The sequence below is a fragment of the Beauveria bassiana genome (genome assembly GCF_000280675.1).
Source record: "Beauveria bassiana ARSEF 2860 unplaced genomic scaffold BBA_S00005, whole genome shotgun sequence".
NCBI lineage: Eukaryota > Fungi > Ascomycota > Sordariomycetes > Hypocreales > Cordycipitaceae > Beauveria > Beauveria bassiana.
In genome coordinates this window covers 903,677-926,214 of record NW_007930840.1, presented here as the reverse complement: position 1 = coordinate 926,214, position 22,538 = coordinate 903,677, and the positions used below count along the sequence as shown (strand labels likewise).

At 52.5% G+C, this 22,538-nt stretch overlaps 10 protein-coding genes across 10 annotated transcripts; 4 read left to right on the top strand and 6 right to left on the bottom strand.

Annotated features, from left to right (window-relative positions):
* Window positions 1-222: 222 nt before the first annotated feature.
* BBA_02579 (beta-glucuronidase) lies at window positions 223-1,878 on the bottom strand (the record flags this gene model as incomplete). The annotated part of the gene is made up of 1 exon (XM_008597676.1): window positions 223-1,878. One exon carries the CDS (start codon window positions 1,876-1,878, stop codon window positions 223-225), a length of 1,656 nt encoding a protein of 551 aa, XP_008595898.1.
* An 810-nt stretch (window positions 1,879-2,688) lies between these two features.
* On the bottom strand, window positions 2,689-4,056 carry BBA_02578 (DnaJ domain-containing protein; the record flags this gene model as incomplete). Its single annotated transcript, XM_008597675.1, has 3 exons — window positions 2,689-2,982; window positions 3,044-3,791; window positions 3,977-4,056. 3 exons carry the CDS (start codon window positions 4,054-4,056, stop codon window positions 2,689-2,691), a joined length of 1,122 nt encoding a protein of 373 aa, XP_008595897.1.
* Window positions 4,057-5,398: 1,342 nt separating this feature from the next.
* On the bottom strand, window positions 5,399-6,293 carry BBA_02577 (uncharacterized protein; the record flags this gene model as incomplete). The annotated part of the gene is made up of 2 exons (XM_008597674.1): window positions 5,399-5,941; window positions 6,003-6,293. The coding sequence occupies 2 exons, from the start codon at window positions 6,291-6,293 to the stop codon at window positions 5,399-5,401; spliced, it is 834 nt and encodes a 277-aa protein (XP_008595896.1).
* A 1,726-nt stretch (window positions 6,294-8,019) lies between these two features.
* BBA_02576 (uncharacterized protein) lies at window positions 8,020-8,346 on the top strand (the record flags this gene model as incomplete). Its single annotated transcript, XM_008597673.1, has 1 exon — window positions 8,020-8,346. One exon carries the CDS (start codon window positions 8,020-8,022, stop codon window positions 8,344-8,346), a length of 327 nt encoding a protein of 108 aa, XP_008595895.1.
* A 1,230-nt stretch (window positions 8,347-9,576) lies between these two features.
* BBA_02575 (pre-mRNA splicing factor cwc2) lies at window positions 9,577-10,849 on the top strand (the record flags this gene model as incomplete). Its single annotated transcript, XM_008597672.1, has 2 exons — window positions 9,577-10,192; window positions 10,248-10,849. The coding sequence occupies 2 exons, from the start codon at window positions 9,577-9,579 to the stop codon at window positions 10,847-10,849; spliced, it is 1,218 nt and encodes a 405-aa protein (XP_008595894.1).
* Window positions 10,850-11,003: 154 nt separating this feature from the next.
* On the bottom strand, window positions 11,004-12,143 carry BBA_02574 (Urease accessory protein UreF; the record flags this gene model as incomplete). Its single annotated transcript, XM_008597671.1, has 2 exons — window positions 11,004-11,809; window positions 11,954-12,143. The coding sequence occupies 2 exons, from the start codon at window positions 12,141-12,143 to the stop codon at window positions 11,004-11,006; spliced, it is 996 nt and encodes a 331-aa protein (XP_008595893.1).
* Window positions 12,144-12,599: 456 nt separating this feature from the next.
* Window positions 12,600-14,586, bottom strand: BBA_02573 (uncharacterized protein; the record flags this gene model as incomplete). The annotated part of the gene is made up of 2 exons (XM_008597670.1): window positions 12,600-14,452; window positions 14,529-14,586. The coding sequence occupies 2 exons, from the start codon at window positions 14,584-14,586 to the stop codon at window positions 12,600-12,602; spliced, it is 1,911 nt and encodes a 636-aa protein (XP_008595892.1).
* Window positions 14,587-15,517: 931 nt separating this feature from the next.
* On the top strand, window positions 15,518-16,479 carry BBA_02572 (LSM domain-containing protein; the record flags this gene model as incomplete). Its single annotated transcript, XM_008597669.1, has 3 exons — window positions 15,518-16,082; window positions 16,169-16,240; window positions 16,349-16,479. 3 exons carry the CDS (start codon window positions 15,518-15,520, stop codon window positions 16,477-16,479), a joined length of 768 nt encoding a protein of 255 aa, XP_008595891.1.
* A 790-nt stretch (window positions 16,480-17,269) lies between these two features.
* On the bottom strand, window positions 17,270-19,399 carry BBA_02571 (Zinc finger CCCH type domain containing protein; the record flags this gene model as incomplete). Its single annotated transcript, XM_008597668.1, has 4 exons — window positions 17,270-18,873; window positions 18,917-19,044; window positions 19,151-19,274; window positions 19,330-19,399. 4 exons carry the CDS (start codon window positions 19,397-19,399, stop codon window positions 17,270-17,272), a joined length of 1,926 nt encoding a protein of 641 aa, XP_008595890.1.
* A 993-nt stretch (window positions 19,400-20,392) lies between these two features.
* On the top strand, window positions 20,393-21,779 carry BBA_02570 (uncharacterized protein; the record flags this gene model as incomplete). The annotated part of the gene is made up of 2 exons (XM_008597667.1): window positions 20,393-20,434; window positions 20,568-21,779. 2 exons carry the CDS (start codon window positions 20,393-20,395, stop codon window positions 21,777-21,779), a joined length of 1,254 nt encoding a protein of 417 aa, XP_008595889.1.
* Window positions 21,780-22,538: the final 759 nt, after the last annotated feature.

Sequence of the window (22,538 nt, the reverse complement as noted above, 5' to 3'; positions counted from 1 at the left end):
ATGCTATTGATCCGATTACTTGTTTATGGATTGCGGTTGCGTATGCTATGAGTCAAGCAGGTTCAAATGTGTTTTTGCACGGCGAGCTTCATGGCAGGCTAATGGTCGCGTGCTCACTACATTAGCTCGAATCCCGGCGACGACCGATCTTGATACGCTCATATGCAATCCGGACAATACATATGACTGCAACCCTCATTTACCCCGTCAACCCTTGACCCCTCACAAAAAGTGCACAATGACTGCTTCACTCTCCTTGACCGGCACGTCAACCACACCGCCCTGCACCGTCAACACATCCCCATCATTCCTCACGCCCTTGACCTCCTTTCCCAAGCTCTCATACGTCCACTGACTGCCCGCATACGTCACCGTCTTGGCGCGCGCGCTCGCGCCCTGGGGGCTCGTCAGATGCACCACCCTCACCTTGGCCACGCCCGCCGGCGCCGTGATGCGCACCTTTTGCGAGCGCCGCGTCGTCGTCGAGTTATGGCATCTGCTCCAGTACCCAAGATTCACCACCGCGACGCGCCGCGGCGTGCCAGCCTCGTACGCCACGTACGCCGACACATTCGGCTCCAGCGGCACATTCTTGACCTGGACGGTGCCGGCGGCGCCCACAAAGTCCGCCACAAAGGGCTGCGCGTAGTAGCGCGCAAAGACTTGCGCCGAGACGTTGCCCGACGCGCCGGGGAGCCAGAGGTTGGAGCTTCCGGCGCGCATGGCCTGCTGGAAGTGAAGACGCGCGATGCCGAGCGATAACGCGTAGAGCTGCAAGTCAACCTGCCACAGCGCGGCGCCGAGCGTCGCCTGGGAAGCATAGTCGTCGGCCTTCTTCGCGCTGCTCCTGCGCTGCGAGCTGCCCACCTCGGACAAGACGTAGGGCGTCCTAGTGGTCGAGCCGCTGCTACTGCGGCCTGCGAGGAACTCGAGGTCATCGCGAAACACGTCGAGACGCGCGGTAATAGCGCCATGATTCATAAGCCCCGTCGCGAGCGAGCTCCCCGCATCCTTCCCGCCGCCGCCGCCACTCTCCGTCTGGTAGTAGTGCCGCGCGACCGTCTTGACGGCGTAGTGGTTGTCGAGCCCTTGCTGGTAGACGGAGCGCAGGCTGATGGAGAAGACGTCCTGCGCGGGGTCGGCCGGGTGCGAGGCCGTGTCGAGCGCCTGAAACTTGCGCGTGCCGCGCGGCAGGCCGACGGCCGCGGCCACGGCGTCGCAGTAGTTGAGAAAGTTGGCCACGTACGTGCCATTGTCCTGGTGGCCCTGCCACCGCGGCGGGCCGAGCCCCGTCGCCGGATACAAGTCGGGCTCGTTGCCCGGCTGGAAACTATGAATCCGCTCCAGACCAATCTTGCCCGCCGCCGCTTTGGCCCAGCGCACTGCACCCCGCGCGATATCAGGGTCTGCCATGGGCAGCTGGACAATGTACTGCGCGCTCGGGAAGCTGCTGGCCACCAGGTCCCAGTACGCGGGGCCAATCGTCAGCGCGCCCAGGTCCTGCTGCTGCGCGCCGTCGTCGTCGCCCACCTCGGCACGCGGCAGCGCCGGCGCAGCCTGGTCCGCGTCGAAGCGCGCATAGTCAGCGGCGGTACCGCCGAGCCGGATCAGCGGCTTGCCGCCTGTCCGCGCAAAGATGGCATTAATCAGGTTCTGCGAAAAGACGTTGGGGGTGCCGTCATTGTTGAGGGCATAGTTGACAAACGAGGCCTGCTCAAAGGCGAGCCCGGGGAAGTCGGGGTCGACGTACCGAGACGGGTCGACCTGGATGCGGGGGATCTGCAGGGGCGAAGTCTCATCGCGCGCGACGGCCGCGGCGCCGACGACGCCGGTCAGCGATAGGGCAGCGGCCAGAGCAGAGGTGTATCGGATTGCCATCTTTGTGCCGCAAATGTTTTGGGAGATTGGAGCACACGCGACAAGCAACGCCTCGGAAAAGAGGGGGAAGCGCAATCTTATGAACCCGTCCGGGGTATAGGTTCGGGATCAGCCCTGTCTTATTAGTTTATTGGTGACACCAGTAATCCTATGGGATATTATTAGAACCGGCCGAAGCTAGTGCAGGTTGCTCGTATCGGGGGCTGACAAGGGCCGGCAAGTAGTGGCGTCGGGTTGCATCAAAGGCACGTAGCTTGTGAGTTGGGCTGATGGCAATGGCCGAGGAGAGGGGGGGCAATGTGAGCTGGTCAAGCCACAATGGTTGTCCATTTCTTGTACAAAGTATGAATTCAAAGCTATCGTGGTCTGATGGGAGAATAGCAAATTCCCGTGGCGGCGGGGCTGTCAGGACATGTCACACGACAGTCACACTGCAGCGTGACAACGAACTATGGTGATAATTTCAAAGGGTCTACTTCCTACGTGAATACTTCCTATTATAGTCCAAATAAAATGAGTGGCGCATCGTCGTGGCTCAATATAGAATCCGTAAACAAGGTAATCCGTATACAAGGTACCAATGTATTAAATGGCCAACGCCACCATGCAAGGCGGCCGTTCGGCTATACTATGACAAGCCCCCATACACAAGTAGCTCAACCCCCAAGACCAAGGTCTAACATTCATATAAACAAAAAGAAAGAAAGAAAAGAAAGCAACCTGAACGCCGTTCACTTGAATCATGTCTCCGCATCACCTCGCTTCAACTTTGCTCCGCTGTAAATGTCATTCCTTGCTAGTGCGTAACGCTCATAGAATCTCCTTGAGCTTGTTCTTCTGCGCCGCCGATAAAGAAGACGGGAAGTTGACCTTGTACTTGATGATGAAATCACCTCTCTCGCCGGGCTTTTTGCTCAAAGGCATCCCTAGACCAGGATAGCGGTCCTCGCTCCCCGGTTGAGTCGGCCCGCTCTTGTCCAAATTGATCTGCTTGCCGTCGATCGTAGATACGGTTCGCTTCCAGCCTGTCAGAGCCTCTTTTAGATCGAGAGTGATGGTTTGAATCAGGTCGTTGTCTTCTCGTTTGTAAATGGGGTGTGGTTTCTGTCCGTTTCGTTAGAGCAGGTACTAAATGAGGATGAGCGGCGGGAATTGTGTTTCTTACCTCTTCAACAACAAAATGCAAGTCTTGGCGGCCACCTTCGACTTGGTCGCCGACGCCACTAAATTTGATCTTAGAGCCTTTCTTCAGTCCGGCCTTGATAGGGACGCTCAGAATCTTGTCAGACTGGATGCGCTTTCCGGTTTCGTCGAATGTCTTGCGCTTAATCTTCATCTTCTTTTCGACACCATTGAAGAGCTCTTCCAGTGTTACGGGAAGCGGTCGCTCAACAGTAGAAATTTCTGGTGTGCCGTCTCGTGGGCGGCCACTGCCACTGCCTCTTGGCTTGTTACGACCAGGGCGGCCGGAGCCTCCAAATGATTGAAAGCCCTCAAAGCCCTCAAAGTCGTCGCTCATGCCTGGCATCCCACCCATGCCGCCCATTCCGCCCATTCCGCCGGAGCGCATGAATTCCTGGAAGATGCGATCGGCATTTGAGAAGCTATGCCCGCCAGCGCCACCTCCACCGGTGGAAAAATGGAATGTGCGGGCGCCTGGGCCGCCGCCCATGCCGCCAAAGTCAAAGCCTGGGGGCATGCCACCTCCACCGGCGAACGGGGTACCTTGACCCCCGCTGCCTTCAGGAGGAGGTGCACCACCTCTCAGCAGAAATTCGAGGCCATACTCGTCATAGATTTTGCGTTTTTCGGGATCCGAAAGAATCTCGTAGGCTTGTGAGCATTCTTTGAACTTTTCGGAGGCGCTAGGATCGTCCTTGTTCTTGTCCGGGTGCCACTTGAGAGCAGCTTTTCTATTGAACAAGTTAGTAAACCATGTGGGATTTGGTTCGAGGGAATTGATCGAGGCCAGAGTCAAGCCGAGGCAGGTCGTAGCCGACAGCATCTGTCCTTTGGCATTCTTTGCTGTCCAAGGCTGATTTTGATAGATGTGGCACCACGGCCCCGCATTGATTTCTGGACGAGAGGTTAAACATACCTGTAGCCCTTCTTGATCTCGTCCTGGGTTGAATCAGGCTTGATGTTGAGGGAATCGTAGAGCTTCGTTTCCTTGACCATGTTGTTTGAGAGAAGTGTGTGTATTTTCTGGGTTGACGGATGTATAGATTGATGATAGATGAGGGCCGTTCCCTAGTGCCAGGATCGAAGGGATGCTGGCCAGTTCGGTGACAGACCCAGATGGTTCGAGAACAGTCGATATTCTAATGTGCAGCTTCAAGATAAAGCAGTGGGGGATGGTTCGTGAGAAAATCGAATCGACAAAGTGTGTAGGATATCTTTGTGGTGATGGACAGAGTATTTGAATGAAGAAAGAAGGAAGGAGGAGAAAAGAAGACGACAGCGTGAGGTGCAAAAAAGTGAGTCGATGTAATAGGTGCAGAGAGCAAGTCAGTGGATGAGGTTTAGCGGGCTGTTGCCTGTTAGCGGTAGGCAGACACAGAGTCCAAGAAGGCCATAAGGCCCCATCACAAGCCAGCCACGCCAGTCAAAGCCGCAGAGGGGCAGCTGGTTGAGCCGTTTTCATTGGTCAAGATGGCTGATACAGTGCAGCAAAAGCGGAACTCGCACCATGTGGGACTTCCCGTCCAGGCATCCACCATCGTAGTCACTAGAAGATTCGTTGGCCTGCCCGCAACGTGATGCGTAGCTTGAGCTATGACGCAACTATTTTGTAGAAAGGTCCGTCAAGAATTCAAGGGTGAGAATTACCACTAAACATTGCAGGCTTGATATCCCAACGGTCGGCCGGTGTTTAGCACTATCATTGCGCGGTCTTGGGCCTTTTTCCCGCGTCTCGCGCGTCTTGGGAGCAAACGGCCCAAGCATGCACATGTGACGGCCTTTGAGGCGACAAAGTCTGATTCGACACGTAGCTTTGCCAAGGGGTGAAAAAAATAGTCAAGATGGTTGCGTCGATTATAGAAGTGCTACTGGTCAAATCAAGGAAAGTTGTGATTGTTAACTCTGCCGAATAATAAAAGCTTGTCCTCCACGCGATCGGGTACAACGTTGTCCGAAAATGTTGAAACAAAAGAGCCCCATTGAAAATGTCGAATTTTAGAAAGTATGAGGGAGAGAGATGAAGACACAGCCAGAGAAAAGCCACAGAATTACCGCGCGCGCTGGTATTTGTTCAACGTGGCACATGCAAGCGCCCTGCGTTTCGAAACGGCATACCTAGCAAGCAAGCTCTTTACTGGGAAGGTTCCTTCAAGAAAAACACCAAATTGAAACCAATTGTGAGCGACTATTTTTCGTTGTGTTGCACCTTCCGCATCATACTCATCGAATTTGTCCTCTGCGAGACTGCCACAATCCTCATCATGTTTCCGAGCTCGTAGCAAAGGTCAGCATGTAGCTGCCGCTGCTTCGAATAATACACTGACCACTGCGCAACTGCTTAAAGAATGTAATTATGCTTTCGCGCTACACTGACAGGCCGAATCTCCAGAGTCTTCATATTGTGATGTTGGAGCAGCCCCTTTGGGAGATGAGCCCGAGCTGCGTCTCCTATCCTTCTGTACGCATCTGCATCGACGAGAGTCCCCGTGCCTCGCCGGAAATTAAAATCTTGCCGTTCTCTATCCCAGATAAAAGCGCCTTTGTCGACATCCTCTAGCTCCCAGCGCACATTCCTTAGTCGGACATCTGGCTGTGCGCCGACCACGACAAAGACGACGCGGAGATCCATCCACGTCTCTACGTCGGGGAGTCTCTCTAGGAGATCGCGCCGCGTAAAGAAGGACTCGGACACTGCGAATCTACTGACATTCGGGTGGACTTTCACATGTCGGTTATAAAGACCACGATTTCTCCTAAAAAGACGAGGCTCTTTAAGAAAACCTTTCCATTGCTCATCAGAAATATATAATGCATCCGAGTCATAGTTGAAAGTGCGCGTCATGATGTGATGATGAGGATGCAGATTCTTCGCATCAAACCCCTGTAAGTATATATCTATCAGTTATGTTTTCTTTTGCAGAGTTGTGCTAGTCCAGTCATACTTGCTGTTCGAGCCAGTCTATTGCAATACTGCGTGCCTCTCGATTGACCAAGACAAGCGGCATATAAAGGCGAATATCATCGCCCAGCAGATCCGTGCGGAAATCCATGGCCATGACACCAGTCCGCGGTATATATCCGGGTTCAGATCTTTTCAACCTGCGCGCGCACCAATAGCGTTTGTGTTTATAGAAGAAGAGGGCTGGCCCAACGTCGTCGGGCAGCGCCGCACGCCAAATTTTGTTGCGCAGTTCCGGGGGAAGGGCCTTAAAAATGGTAAATGATGTCGTCATTGTGCGATACAGCTGAGCCACGTGCCGCGAGGGTAAGAATATCGCACGCCGAAGAAACAAATGATGAAGTAAATAGTAGTATCTACTTTCTGTGTGTGTGTTGTAAACGCCAGCGAGAGGGGCGATGCGACCGTGTGTCGCAGGCTGATGAAGCATCAGGTTACCATTCTCTGCTTGCCTTCTAAATAAGGGGAAAAAAATCACATATAGAACACAGTTACACCATCGTTGGGGTTGGATCGGCGACAGTGCAAAAGAATACAATGTCAAAAGTGTCATTCAGCTCTCTGCTGATGCGGATTCTGTCTCTGTGCTACGATGTGCTACTTTGATCTCTAATTATACAATCATATTACCCTGCCCCAATGTTCAGCAATTTTTGAATAGGCACACATGTTGCGCTCTTGAGTAAAGGTGGCGCTTAAAGACCGTGGTGGGAGCACTTCAGGCTCAACCACGCCTCGCTATCGTAACAATGCTCAGCCTTGTCACCCCTAAAGCAAGATTTCATGTAAGCAGGTACTTTTCAAGTTTCATGTCAAATAACTTGCAATCTCATTTGCAACCGTCAGCTCTATCAGTCAATCTACTGTCATTTCAACAGAGTTGGGCGCAGCCTGACCAGACTGAGTCCAATCAGCTCGATAGGTCTCTTTGAGTTGCCGACTGATATTTCTGGAAACTGACTTTCCAGGTCTTTGGTGACACAAGCGAAGACACTTTGTTGTACTGAGGAATCTCGATGGAAAATTTGTGTTTGAAGCATTTGGCAAGCTTCAGAATCCTTATGTCGTTGTTATTGGCGCGGGGCATCGGTACAGCAACGAGGACGCTTTCTTAAATGCTTCTATCAGGTCGCTGGGATTTGAGCCTTGCTCTTACCAAGTGACATGCCAGTGTTCAACAGGTGGGAGTATGTGCAGGTCATCTTGCTCCCATGAACTGACTTCTCTACAGTCCTTCTCACCTCAGAAAGCTGTCCACCGTTGGCCTCAGAAAACTGTCAAACTCGACTCATATCAATAGAATCTTGTTGATCTTATTGCTCTATTAAACACCTGAGAACATACCCGAAATACTACGTTCAGTAGGTTTCGTGTGTCAAGATGCGAAAGCTTATGGTGGCGCCTTTGGCTGTTTGATGGATGGGTTTGAGTTTATATGCCAACAACAGCCGATAGGCCCAGAAAGGTAATTGAGTGAGACAAGTCGAAGAGTCTGCAATCGTTTGACGACTTGCCAAAGCGGAGACGGCAGCTTTCTTCTGATGCCTTTTTGCACTTTACCCGGGTTACTTTTGACTTTCTGGGGAGGGTAGAAAATTGGTCCAGGACTTTGAGGCTTGAACTGATTCGATGTACAGGCGCGTACCACCTGCCCAGAGTTGAGCAAAGGACAAGGCCAAAATCACGTAAAAACATTCTCGGAGCTGACAGATCTACCAATTCAAGTCTAGAAACAAGGACGAGCTCTTGGATAGGTGTTTTTTTTGCAGGGCTTAGCAACTGTTGAGAGGGCCGTTGTTAGCTCGAAGATGAGTAACACTCCTCTCGAACTATCCATGTCAGTATACCGTACAGCATAGTAGTCCGCAACTTGTCTCAGTCATGCCAGATGGACTCTAAGCCCTGCTAGTTATATTCCTACCTTACACACCAATCGCAAGAGAGCGCAGTGTACAACTGACGAGTTGAAGCTGTCCTCGAATAGTGGTCAGGCACGACTCATGGCCCTCAACGCAACCCGCCGCTTCTTCACCGGCTTTACGGCAGCCCTCGCAGCCTCCGATCGAACTAACAAGCGCGCTACAGCTGTTCCGACTCGAGAGCAGCTTTGTGTTGGCTTCAACGACATTGAAGCTTGTCAGCGCAAGACCAAGGCCTGCAGCAAAGAGTTGCGAGCCAAAGGTGTCTTTAGCTGCGCAGATGTCTCCAAGTGTGTTGCGAAAAAAAGATTCGGTGGCTGCACAGCTAAAAAGTACGACTTTGAAGGCAGATATTCGCGTCGACACGACCCGTTAGGTGTCGTCGACGTCGAAGGCTCATCCGATTAACAGGGCAAGGACAAATGGACTGATGCTTCAGGTACCATATTTCGCGCCAACATTGGCAACTCGGGTGAATGATGCAAGAAACCTCATCAGAAAGACTGCCGTCAAAGTTGGCGGAAATTTTCGAGACGCTTTCCAAGTGCCACGATGCTGATGACGACAAGCATCGGTATTTAGATATATCGTCTGTTGCTAGATTGATGAATACACTTGTTGAATGGGTGCAATATATCTCGTGATAAGTTTTACAGTGTTGAGTCATCAGTTCAAATGTGCAAGGGAAGTAATACGATGGAAAGTTTTGTTCGAGGCCAAAACTAGGTACCTTGGGCATCAATGCTGGAGGCCAGTGTATAGATGGTAGCATAATGATCATCAAGGCGTTGGAAAGGGGATAATGAGATTACAAAAACACTAGTCCTCCTAATTCTGTACATTCTTGTCAGTCTCTGTTTGTTTGTATTAGTAGACGTGCAATGTAACGTACAGCTATATAAGCCTTAGTTGGATTCCTGGTTAATGCTCGCACTGCGATTAATGCCTAGTCTTTTGCCAGTTGGCGTGACGGCACAGGAACCGTTACAATTTTAATCTCAGTGCGAGCATTAACCAGGAATCCAACTAAGGCTTATATAGCTGTACGTTACATGCAAGCTGGATGTTTAGGGTAAGTGCTATCGTTGTCATAGAACTGTGGATGTGAGGACTAAATACCGTTTGATCCGTAATCAAATCACGACGGTCAATGATGAAGATATTCGTCTAAGGATTGAATGAATATATGTGATTTCGATTTTCTTTTGTTAATCCCCGGTGGTGAGATTCTCCCTTCTTTAACTTTGTCGACGTCTACAGTTGGATACTTAAACGGGTTGGGGAGGCGCGCCGAGCGTGATCAAATTCAACCCCAACGTGCTCGAGACTAGTTAATGCACTATCAGCTAGAATCAAGAGCGATTTAATTTCCTCTATATTCTGAAATTTATTACCATATCTACTCTACGTCCTCAATTTCTTTTCTTACCTAGCTGATTGGGTAGGTAGATGTCGCAGCTTGGCCGACAGTGGCAGAGGTCGCTGTGGGTCCCGACGCCTTAGCGGCTGCATCTGGAATCACCAACTTTTCCATTTCCAACCATCCATCGCGTATGCCGCCACAATCTCTTCAACATCACACTCTTCGCGGCTCCTATCTGGCAGCGCATATATTGAACCGCGATACAGGTCTTCAAAATGGCAGACCAAGAGTCTCAAGTGGCCGTGGTTGCCGCCGCCGACGCCATCACTCCCGACATGGACACGCAGCCCGCAACATCTGAGACCGCCGTCGTCGCCGCGCCCACGACAGGCAAGAAGGTTGTCAAGAAGATTGTCCGCAAAAAGAGGAAGCCAGCGCGCGTGCAGATCGACCCCTCGCTCATCACGTCGGAGCCACCCCCCCAGACCGGTACCATCTTCAACATTTGGTACAACAAGTGGTCCGGCGGCGACCACGACGGCAACGCGCAGACCAAGGCCAAGGGACGCTGCAACATTGCCACCGACGCCGGCTACACAAAGGCCGATAGCCTCACCGGCAGCTTCTTTTGCGTCAGCTTTGCGCGCGGCGTTTGTGCCAAGGGCGTCGACTGCGACTACCTGCACCGCTTGCCGGGCGTGTTTGACATTTTCGGGCCCAATGTAGACTGCTTCGGGCGCGACAAGTTTTCCGACTACCGCGACGACATGGGTGGCGTAGGCAGCTTTATGCGCGTCAACAGGACGATATATATCGGTCGGATACACGTGACGGATGATATCGAGGAGATTGTGGCTCGCCACTTTGCGGAATGGGGCCAGATCGAGCGCGGTACGTACAGCCGCCGAGATACATGGACGAGTGGAAGCTAACCAATCATGTCTAGTCCGTGTATTAAACTCGCGGGGTGTCGCTTTTGTCACATACTCAAACGAGGCGAATGCGCAGTTCGCCAAAGAAGCCATGGCGCACCAGTCGCTCGACCACGACGAGATCATCAATGTCCGCTGGGCGACGCCCGACCCGAACCCGATGGCCAAGGCCCGCGAGGCGCGCCGCATCGAGGAGCAGGCCGCCGAGGCCATCCGCCGCGCCCTGGGGGGCGAATTTGTCGCCGAGATTGAGGGCAAAGACCCCGAGGCGCGCAAGCGCCGCAAGATTGAGAGCAGCTACGGCCTCGAGGGCTACGAGGCGCCCGACGAGGTACACTTTGCGCGCGGCGCCCATGCGGTGAACCCGCGCGGGCGAGAGGGATTCGAGCTCGAGGACCAGCAGCGGCTGATGATTGAGAGTGGGGAGGCGTTTGCGGAAGACGAGGCGCAAGGGCAGCAGCAGACACAGCAAGAGGAGCAGAGCGGAGGAATCTTCTCTGGAAGCACATTGGCAGCGCTGAATCGAGCCAAGATCTCGGTACCATCATCGAACCCGAAAACATCGGCGGCGGGGCCACTTGTATCATATGGGAGTGACAGCGATGACGATGAATAACGGGCGTTTTGTCAAGGGTTTATTGCTACTTATATAGGGAAAGGATACTTTTGTCTAATACAAAACAAAGCGACACGAGTCATGATATCACCAAAGCAAACCTATTACTCCCATGTCCCTCCATCCCGGGTATAATGCCATCGACTTTCCTCCATCAGCTATTAAAGATGCGTGAATACAAAACCTCGTGCCTTCCAATCCACAAGTCCATGACCGGCACGGTCTGCCCCGCGTCCTCGACCGGCGTGTCCCACTCGCGATCAATAACCGCATTAATCATGTTTTGCACCTTTTCCCCCGCCAGCACCTTTTGCGCCTGGTACGGGCCAAACATGCTCGCGCGAACCGCCGCCGACACCAACGCCTTGACGTGGCTCAGCATAAAGACGTAGGCCGTCTGCCGAAGACTCAATCCCACCAGCGCGCAGACGGCCCCAAACAGCGGCGCAAAATGGCCCGACACGAGCGGTACCTCCATCCCACCGCCTCCACCACCACCGCCTCCACCACCACCGCCGCCGCCGCCGCCGCCGCCGCTGCTGCTGCTACTGCTGTTACTCTGTCGAAGAAGCGCAGAAAAGTCCCGTAGCACGTTTATATCAGCAGAAGCGCAAACGCGGGGGGGCATGGTGGCGCAAAAGGAACGCTCCCAGATGGACAGCAGGGCGCGGCCCTGGGCGGTGCTGGCGCGCCGGCCGACGGTGCACACAATGGCGGCGTCGAGCTGGTCGTCGAGGCCGGCGAGGAGCGGCGGTTGCTTGTGCGCGGCGAGGACAAAGGGCAACGTGGTCGAGGCAAAGGAGGAGAGGGAGAGGGGGAGAAAGGTGGCAAACGTGGCGGCGCGTCGGGGCGTGTGCGCGAGAAAGGACTCGAGCCCAGAGGAAAAGGCAAAGGAGCCGACGGGGAGCTGGGAGTCGGAGAGGAGCAGGAGAAAGTGCGTGGAAAAGGTGTCTGGGGTGGCTGATGAAGAGGAAGAAGGCAATTATTTAGTAAAGAAATCCATCTCAGCAGACAAGAAATAAACGGATGCACCAAAAAAAAAAATGAAGAAGAAAAGTAAATAAATCACGACGTAGAGAAAGGGGTGGGCATGTCACAACTTACAAGAGACCCGAGGCGGGATTGCGATTCCCACGGTAAGCTGGGCGACACCAGCATCCGGCGGCTGCTCTTCCTGCTTGTCGGCGTTGGCGGCCGCGCGTAGACGGCCGCGCGCCGCCCGCAGCTTGGCTTCTAGCTGCGCAATCTCATCCTCAATGGCGCTCGTGTCGGCAATGATATCGCGCGAGGCCATGTGCCGCAGTGAGAAAAGGTGTTGAAGAGAGGAAGAGACTGGTCAAGTCGAGGGAGGGGGTTTGGTTGGCTGGCTTCGCCGAAATCGCTTATCGGTCAAGTTTACCGGCGCGGGCACCTCCGGCCCGGGGGAGGCATAAATCTGCGCTAAATCTGCGCCTACCACCATGGGTTCCACGATGTCGAGAAAAATTGTGGCTCATTGATTTTCGAGTCGAATCACAAGTGTCTGCTTTCTTGTCATCACATTGTCAATATTTCCCGTAATGTAATGCTTTGGTCAACATCACAGACACGCGACCAACCTGCGAAAGGGCGATGACGCATTCAAAACACCAATACTCATTGCTATGGCGTACCGTCTGGTATCCCACAAACACTCCAAAACTCCTGGCTATGATAGAATACATTGCAACCCAGAACATAACCACCTTGCAGCTTGATTTAATCCTGTCCACTACCGAATGGGCTGTATGTTCTCCTTGTCCATGCTCCGCGCCCTTGCTCTCTTCTTCTCCGCCATGCGCTTCTCAATGCGCGCCAGCGCCGCCGCTCGGCGCTCCGGCGGTAGGTTGATCCTGCCTGGGATCGTGATGCCCGCATGGCCCTGCCCGCCTTCCTCCGGACCGCCCAGCTTAGCGAAGCGACTCCGGAGCAAATCGATTGCGTCCTCATCGTCTGACGTGCTGGCCCGTCTTCCGCCGCCTGCATGCTCGTTCTCGGGGGGTACTGCCTTCTTCTTGGTCGCGGCTGGTGTCACGCCACCATTCTCTATTCGACGGACCACGTCCTCGCCGAGGTAGTCGATGTTCCGCGGGGGCCTAGGCACAAACTCTTGCCACTGGCGTCTGTCCTCTTCGACCTGGCGCGTGTTTCGTGCAGGTGAGCGCTCGGGGCTCGGTGGCGCATCTTCGCGAAACTTCTCTCGAAGCGACCGTGGTTTTCGCTCCTTGGAGGAAAGCTGTGGCTTGCGACGCTGATCTGTATCCAAGCTGCGCCGAGGCTCGGCCGGGACAATTGGATCCTTCAAATCATCGACGCCTGCGAGGGCAGCGTTTCCAGCCGCCTCCCAGGTCAGAGGTAAAGGCTTCTCTGCTTGTGTAGATTTGAGAGTCTTAATGACCTTCTTTAGCTCGGCAATCTTGGAGTGCGCGCGCTCTAGAACGGCACGAGTATCGGCATCGTGGGTTGCTGATTCCTCCCTGAAAGAATCAAACTCAGATCTGAGGACCAGCAACTCCTGATCCTTCTTCAAAGATTCCTCCTTGAGTGCACGGACTTGGGCGCGCAATTCCTTGGTGCGTGATGTTTCGTTGGGTGCGTCAGTCGCGGGTTTGGACTGTTCTTGAGCCGCTTGCAGCTTCGCCTTGAGTGAAGCAACCTGATTGCGCAATGTCCCCATTTCTCGTAGCTGACTCTTTGCTTGTCGCAACTCGCGCTGCGTCTCGGCGAGGGCTTTATGAGTCGCGGGCGACGCGCTCCCCTGTCGGCGCCGCCGTTGCCCATCAGCCCTCTGCTCTCTATCGCGCAGTGCTTCCTCTAGTTCGCTTTCCAGCTTTTGCACCTTTTCTCGATATTGCGTAGCCAAGGTTGTCTGTGAGGCCAATTTATCTAGGAGCTCGACTGTCGCGTCGCCGTCTTCTGCATGTCGCGCAGAGGCAATGTTTGACTCGTTTTCAGCAATCATCTTCTCCATTTTGAGTACCTTGAGCTGTTCGTCGCGCAGACGCTCAACCAGCTGCATCGTCTCGGCATCCCGTTGCTTGGCATAAGATTTTGCAAGTTGCTTATACTTGAGCAATTTCTCAAGCTCAATCCTGGCATCCTCGTGGTATTTTTCGAATTCTCCCTTCCAGTATTTGCCAGACTGCGAGTGCGGCTCGTTGAGATCCATGGTCACATCGTTCATCATCTGTTCGCCGTCATCATTCTCTTCCCATTCGTCCTCTCCGTCTGGTTGGCGGGAGTCAGTTGCAGTAGCAGGCTTTTCCTCGGTTTCTTTGTTCATGTTTTCTTTTTTGTTTGCTGGATCTTCTGGTTTCGTCGCAGTATCCTTTTGACCAGGAACATCATATCCGAAAGAAACACGCTTGCGCCTCGTAGCTCCGGTGCCGGGTGTCAGAAGAATGCCGGCCAGTTTCGACGGTGTGTTTGAATCTTTATCGGCGTTGGAGCCCGTTGCGCTTCGCTTGGCGCTTCGTGCAAGTTGAATGTCGTGGCGTCGGGGTGTGCCAAACAAGGCACTTTTGAATGCTCGCGCCGCGAATACGGGGGCCGGCGTGTCGGGTTGCTCGACTTGCGTCGTATCCTCTGCACGCTACTTGGTTAGGAAACTCTTCGAGTCACATCGAAAGAATATCGCGAGTGGATTTCTCCTTGAACATACCGGCGTCATCGACCGTTTGCGACGCGTTGCTACCACGCTTGAGCATCCAGCCAAGCATTCTGCTATGTTGACGCCTGCGACGGTCTAGTTTGGAGAGGAAATCAAAAGCGACTCTGCAAGTATAGCAGTATATAAATATTTATGCATCAGTGATGGCCTGTCAGTTGAAGGAAGTAACATGCGTGGCTTTTGCATGGGTGCAAACGTTTGATTGCCATGCAATTGTTTACTTGCAGCAGCTTTGGATGTTTTGTACTAGCGCGTGCCAGGGCGCGACTCACTGGACAACTAGTGGCGCTGGGATGACGCCCTTGCTGCACGGCTCAGCTGCCATCGTTGCGGTAGGAACAGCCTTTTTGCTTTCAAATGTACGATTGAATTAAATCAAAAGTATCTGACATATAAATGCAAGAATATCACTCTGTTCTTTTTTCTACCTTCTCTTTTTCCAGATTCTATTTAGCCCTTTCAAAGCTCTACACCCGCATTTTCTCACTGCGGTCCGATCTGTGAACCCCAATCGAGAGACTCCGTCTGTGGCGTGGCGAAGTCATGCTGAGAACTCGGAAACAGCTTGGGTTGCCATATTCCCGAGGTCTTCATTTAGGTAGTCGCTTGATAGCGTTGGGTGATCAAATCTGAGAGGTCTGTGAGCGTGCACGAAGAAGTGGCATCAGTTGTCAAACGGGAATTACTAACAGCAGTGCTCTATTATCGAGTATACAATCAGGATGTTGTTAGTGATTGGATCAAGATTTAATCTTTGGCGTGACTCTGGGTGAAATCAGGAATAAAAGCACGACTTTCGTGTTACATAGGCAAGTAAATTGAAGACATTCGAACATAGCTACAAGACCTTGACCGAAAGCATGGCACCCGCGGCGGTGGTGAACATGGAGAGTATTTATATTAAAGGAGCTTCATGATTAGTCCAATAAATTCTGTCTTCACCATGGTATGCGTCGTCTTTTCAATTAAAGGCTGACAGCATGGTTTGTCTGGCCGGTTTGCTCACAGCTGTCCGCACCAAAACCAGCGCTCCCCTCTTTCCAACCAACCAGAAGCCAGAATACAAGCTGCAAGAAGCTCCACTTCCGGACGTCAAATGGCCGTCGATGGTGGCACGCCCAAGCAATTCGTCCCAAATCATCGAAAAGCCATTCCTTCTCCTCGACAATTATCCGCCTCTGCTCCTATCAATCAACATCGCATTCACTCTCCTCCGCAACATCGTGCGCCTCTATTTCGTTTCTTGGTTCTCGATTGTCGCAGCACCCCAAAAGGCCCTCCCCGCACTCGTCAACGTTTTCTTTCTTTTTTCTTTCAACTCATACATCCACGCCCGCACAACACACGTCATGTCTGAGAGACCTGCTCACCGAGGTGGTCGCGGCGGTCGCGGCGACGGGGGCCATCACCGCGGCGGTGGCGGTAGAGGTGGAAGCGCGCGCGGCGGCGGCGAGGGCGGCGAGAAGCCCAAGAAGGAGAATATCCTGGACCTGACCAAGTACATGGACAAGCAAATCACCGTCAAGTTCAACGGAGGCCGAGAAGGTGCGCGCTTCAAAACAACTTTGGGAAAAAAAAATGCCCTGTGCAAAGGGGAAGATGCATAAACTAATTCGGTTGGGGGTCCGCAGTCATGGGCACGCTCAAGGGATTCGACGCGTTGATGAATCTAGTCCTCGACGACGTGCAAGAAACTGTACGAGGTATGCTTCAAGCCCTATTCTACTCCCTCAACTTTTTTTTTTAGCTTTACGATTGGAAATGCATACTAACTTGCGCCCCCCTTCCGCCTTTTTCCCCCCATGGAATAGATGAAGAAGGCAACGAATCGACAAGACCTCTCGGCCTGGTCGTCGTCCGTGGCACTCTCCTCGTTCTCATCTCCCCCGTCGACGGCAGCGAAGAGATTGCCAACCCCTTTGCCCAACCCGACGACGAATGAACCGCAAAATCGCATCTATACCCCCCCAAAAAACCCCCCCAATGCGACGAATAATGAAAGAGTGAGCAGAATGTGCACACATTGACAACGCTCTTCTCGCTCGCGATGACGCAGGAGGTAGCTCATCGCCTTGAAGCAAGATAATGGCGCGTGTCGCACACTGCTGGATATCACTGGGCGCAGCTACGACGGAGATTTTTTTTTTTTCATCTATACCGAGGAAGCATCAAGAAAAGAAAAGAGTGATGGAAGACGGGCAACGAATGGGAACCAGTCACCGTCTGTCATCTTCAATGGCATGGGAGGACAGGGCTACTGATAATAGAAGACGATAAAAAAATAGTACTAAAAATTCAAAAATGTATATAATTTCCTCGTGTTTCTTTACGCAGGCGGGTAGCAGACAAGCAACAACACTCGTCGTTGGATCATGGAATCGATGAGCTCCTACAACTTCCCCTGCTCTAATGCTCGCACCTCATTCATTCGCATCGTGTCCTTATAACCCCCCCAACCTGCAGCGCTGGCGCTGGCACTATTGCGAGAAACCGCTTGCACAAAAAACCAATACACGCGCTCTCTTGAAAATCCAAAATAATCACGTCATACGCGCATGCACGCCAGGCAAAACGTTTCGTGCACCTTCTTCTCAAAACCGACTTCAGTAAACGGTCCAGTACCGCGTCCTTGGTATATCAGACCTGGGCAAGCGAAACCCGGGCCAGCGAGCCCGATCTCGCTTCGAGGAGTCATTCTACTCCTCCTCGTGGCTTTCTCTCAGGGGGTTCAACTAGATGCCCCTTCCTTGCTTGCTCTTTTGCAAGTCATTGAAAGCGCTCCCCAGCTGCTTTTTCAATTCTTTGTAGCTGACAATAAAAACAGTCTGCTCATCTCGACTCGTCAGACAAATCTTCTCGTCCGTCCCCGCATCAAGCTTGTTGAGATTGCGCAGCATGTGACCCATGTCCAGCACTGGGTTGTTGTTACTATCCACCTGGTGGAATACGTGGTCACGGAAGAGCTTCAGCATGTAGCGCTCGCCGTTTTCTGACCATGCTCGATCTCCATCAAACTCTGGCCGCTCGTTGATGGCGCCGAGCTTCATTAAAAGCCTTGCTACACGGCCATTCTCGAGCTCCCGGTAGAGCTCCGTATTGAGCTCATCTGCCTGGTGCTGGCTCTGGTCCAGTGTGGTCACAATATGACCTGCAACACCTCGGATAAATTCATCGATTGTCTTCTGTGCAGGGGTCTGCGCTGGCGTGAAAAGCCAAATGATGGTGTCGCGAAGCTCTGCTGAGTATGTTCTGCTCATCTGCTCCAGAGATGCTGTAATGTTATTTAGATGCACTGGGAGGGTTCCAGTAGCCAAGCAGAGTATGGAGCGGCCGAATTGTACAAAATCGTCTTGTTGTAGCTCGAGAAGGGGACGACGATTATCGAACTGCACAACATCCAGAATAGAACAAGCGTTGAGGCGGATGCGGTTTTTACCTGTCAGCAGGATCTTGCTGACATCGATGCACCTAGCAGCCAGATTGCTCGAATGAATAGCCTTGAGTGCGTTGGCAATTTGTGAAATATAGCACCAAAGCACGGCCTCGGAGACGGGTGACTTTGGCTGGTATCGTTGTCCATGGACAGGATTTGCAGTCAAATGATGTTCTGCCAGTGACTTGGCTAAAGGGTGGTAATCTTGCACAAATATGAGGGAACTGTCGCCAAAGGCTCTCGTGGTAAATGCATCATGGATAGTGACAACGTTGGCGTTGTCAATTCGTCTCCATTCTTTGACAGATCTGATCGCATGCTCATTCGTAAGCCTGAAGCCTTCGATGCGGCGCAGGGAGTAAATATTGCCGGTTTTGGATGAGGTTCCCTTGTATATCCAGCTGGGGTATCCAAAAATGTTGACATTCTTGCGCTGGGCTGTTGTGTCAAGTGCAACCAGTGAATGGTAGTTGTCTAGCTGGGGTAGTTGTGAGTTGGGCATCACTTGCAGCGACGCTTCCGATTTGCGCTGCATCTCTTCTCGCAGCTTGTCGGGGATGAAGAAGTCATGGGTGACGCGGTGATACTGCATGAGGTCTTCGCGATGGGGTCCGACAGGCGCATACAGGTGATATTGTAGTGGCTGTGGTGGGAACTGGCTTCCTTGATAGAATTGATGCGCTGCGCCGGCCAAGGTTCCATGGTTCTCGGCGTATGGATTGAAGGGCGCGGCCCCCGGGAGACCTTGAGTGACGGTCCCCATATTGAAGGGATCAAATGACGGAGGTCCATCGGCAGAGCCTCCGTTGGTGGAAGAGGCATTGGGATCAAATGGCGTGAATTCGCGAATGGCGGCAGGGTTGAAGACGGCGGCGTCCCCTTCAGTCGAGTTGCCAGCTATATCTATCAGAAAGGAAGGCGCTGCAGACGAAATCGCTACACGTACCTATTCCGCGTGGGGTAAAAGACGGCGCATTAGCAGCCTGAGAAGTAAACGACTTTTTGACAGCCGCCGTGGGGCCGAGATTGGCCGGGGTAAAAGACGGCGACTCGACATTTAAAGATTTCTTGGATCTGGAATTGATTTCATTCATTAGTGGGCAATGGAAGGGGAGCGCCCCGATAATGGACGGCTGTAAATATGATGGTGTCGAATGCGCTGGGTAGGGGGTAGGCGTACGGGTCTTGTTGGTTTTGGTTTTGGCTGTTTGCCTTGTGCTGGTCGTGTGAGAAGGTGCAGCCCTGATCTTCGTAGCGACAATGGCCATATATCAGAACATTTCGGCAGAGCGTTTCTTTGTTTTCTGGTCCGCATGAGCGATTGCCCTGCGACATTCTGGGTCATGATCTCGCACATACCTCTGGGTTTGACTCTCGGCGAGCCGACCTGGCGCCGCAGCTCGTTGGATTGATACCGGGGGGCCGCCATTTTCGACTGATGCGGATCATGTGATTACTTCTACATCGGAAAAACAAGGTTCGTTAGCATAGAGTCGGCAATGGAGCATCGCTCGAGTCGCAGCAATTTGCGCAGCCAGTTGGCCTCTCGGACGTTAGGTTGGCGATCGGGGCGCAGCGCGGGCAGTCAGCGTCGGGGCATCATACTCGGATCGTGTAGTTATCAGCCATGGTTCAATTGATGGCGGCGACGCGGCGCCCATGAAAGAAAACGGCCGAGGGCCAGGATCGGAGGGCGAGCTGGGGTTGCCGATTGCCCAAGACGAGGCACGGAGAGTCGAACGGCGCGAGGTTGATGCAGTGGGGGAAGACGCGAGCTGTGGCGGGGATACGTGGGATGCTGGCTCTCCCGAGTTGAGCTGCGTGTCTCTCTGCACACCAGTATGGAGTACCGCCGGGTGAACTAGTTGGCAGCTGGTGGTGCACCCGTTGGGGGTGGGTGCGCCAACACGTCCACAGATGGTACCGGGTAAGTCGAATATATTCTGCCAAAACTCACCGCCCACATGTCCTGACAGAGCATTTTAGACTCTACCTAGTCTCCCGCCTATCGCGGGCCACGGCAAGCCGCTTCAATTTATCTCAGGGTCTAATGCGGTGCTACATTCCACAATTTGTCCTTCTGAAGGGTGCCTGGCTGATCTGGCGCAATAGCCAACGCACCTAGATCAACGCCACGAAAACCAAGCAAAAAAAAAAAAGAAAGAAATAGCCAGTGGCCACGCTGCGTCTAATCAAAAACTGGGTCACTGTATATATTTAGTGACACCTACTGCCTCATGTCGTGACGATGCGGCTCGACAGCCGCCTCTCCCCTGAGTATTTGTCACGCTGACCCGAGTTCACAACACATCAACAGAAATGTTATTTATTCGAGCCAATGTGAGACAGAAATCTGCGTCTGTATCAACTTGTTCTCTCATCAGAAGCTAAACTTGGCGATGTTGGCCACTCGCGTATTAAGATGGCCCGGACTGCACGCCAACGTCAGCCATGGAACTCAAGTGTAGTTGGGGATAGGAACGCCAAAAAACCTTGATGGATTATTATTCTTCCCCTTGTCGAGCCTCGGCCTATAAGCTTCCATATGTTCACTTTCTTTGCATTGTTCTATGATTTATTGTACCTTCTCCTTCTAGGCGAAGCATCTTCGAGCCCCCGTCGACGCATTGCCCTTCATTGATTCAAACCATCACGACAATATTCACAAGGTCTTGCTTCTAGAAGCTTCAAGAAGTCTTCTATCTTCGAGAGCTCTCTTTGTCTCTCAAATGAAGTCTCAGCGGAAACAGTCTCGCGCTCGTGCAAAGGTCCGTTGCAAGCGCAGACGCGATGCTCGCAAGAACTGCGATGCAGCTCCAAAAGAAGCCAAAGCCATCATGAAGAAATGTCCCTTCCTGCAACAGAGCATGTTTGTGAGAATGCTTCACTCTCATGCCATCTGGGAGGTTGCTAGCCATCTCACGCTCGTCGACCAGCTTTGGCTTTCCAGAACCTGCAAAGACCTGAATGAGATTATGCGTTACGCACTACGTCGCAACGCTCGTCACTCCTTCAATGAAGATGTCTTGGAGGCTCTCGCGGTACTTGCTTCGGAGCAGATTGACAAGTGGGCGTGTGGACAATGTCGTAAATTACACTTGGTGAATTACCAAGACACGCCTCATCCGTCCGCCTCTTGGACTTCTCACGTCTACAAACCGGATCTCTTTTCGGTTCCCGACCACAGTTCATACAGTGTCGGCCATCATCACGTCCAGCTAACATTAAAGTACTCCCGCCGTTTCCTTGCCTTGGCTTGCCGACGGGCCTACCTGCAAGATCTATTGAAGCAAAGCCGTCAGTGGATCAGCAGCGGAGATTTGCAAACAATATGCACAATGACACCTCGAGTCTTGAAGGGAAGATATCTGCGCAAGTCGGAATGGATGATTTTGAGTATCGGTCGACACTTGACTTATCGCATGGTTGGGACCGTTACGTTGTGCTGTCACCTACTACACCTTCCAGGAATATGTGAAACGTCGCCTCTGTCTACGACCATGGCCAAAGTCTTGTCAGAGGGCTCGGCTCCCGAGATCTATTGCTACTTCTGCGCCACAGAATTTACAGTCAAGCTCAGCTCTTACCTGGGAAAGTTGATTCTCCTCATCGAGGCGTATCAGGACTTGGGAGGTGAAGGATCTATTTGTGAGAAGAATTGGAAAGCGCTTGCTTGGGACAATCGTTCCGTGACGTATTTCGCACATTGTGTCCTGAACAAGCTGACGAACCGCCGCTCCGTCCGGGAGATGTGGGAGAGGAAGCCACTTCCATGGAAGCCTGACGACGGATGGCCGCCGTTTCGTTGAGCAAGCGAACAAGAACGCAATGTCGACGTCGCTTCGCGGATAAGCGCTGCTGCGAGATGCGCTCTCCTAACTCAAAGTGGAATTTCATATATAAACATCGATGCCCGGCTATTGTACTTTTAGATGACGCTCAGTTTACCATAATCTTGCGCTGCTTCACAAGAAGCAGAATAGGTCTGCCACGGGATGTGCCAGAAGTGACGCTTTGTGCTCCGCACTGACGATGGTTCCCAAGGCCAAAGAGCGAAATTCTTCAAATGTCCATCGCAATACCCAATCATGCGCGCACGGTGAACGACGCTTTAGGCTCACCTCATATGAGTCTGTTACAAGAAAAACAGCTCATGCCTCACTTCACACTAAAACCCAGGAGTATCTTAGAAAGAATAGTACCTTGAAATAATAGATTTTAAGTGTGTTGATATAAGAAGGAGTCGGATTACTTTAACGTAGTAATTATTTGTTAGAGTTATAGGCGAGCCACAAGCCTAACGATTGGCTGTTGATCTACGGTACGATCGGAAAGCATCACCGTTTTATGTGGTTCAAACTTGCACCGGCGAGTTGCCCAAGACAGTTAGTCTATCGTACGTGTTGAAGCGCGCAGAAGAATGCGTAATGACGATGATGAAATTCGCCATTCGATATACGCTTGGGTTTGGGAACCGAGGTCCATTATTGTGGAATGATCCATGAATCATTGTTGGAAGACTAGCATCTCACCACAAATGGACAGTCTAATAACGTCACTCTGAGGCC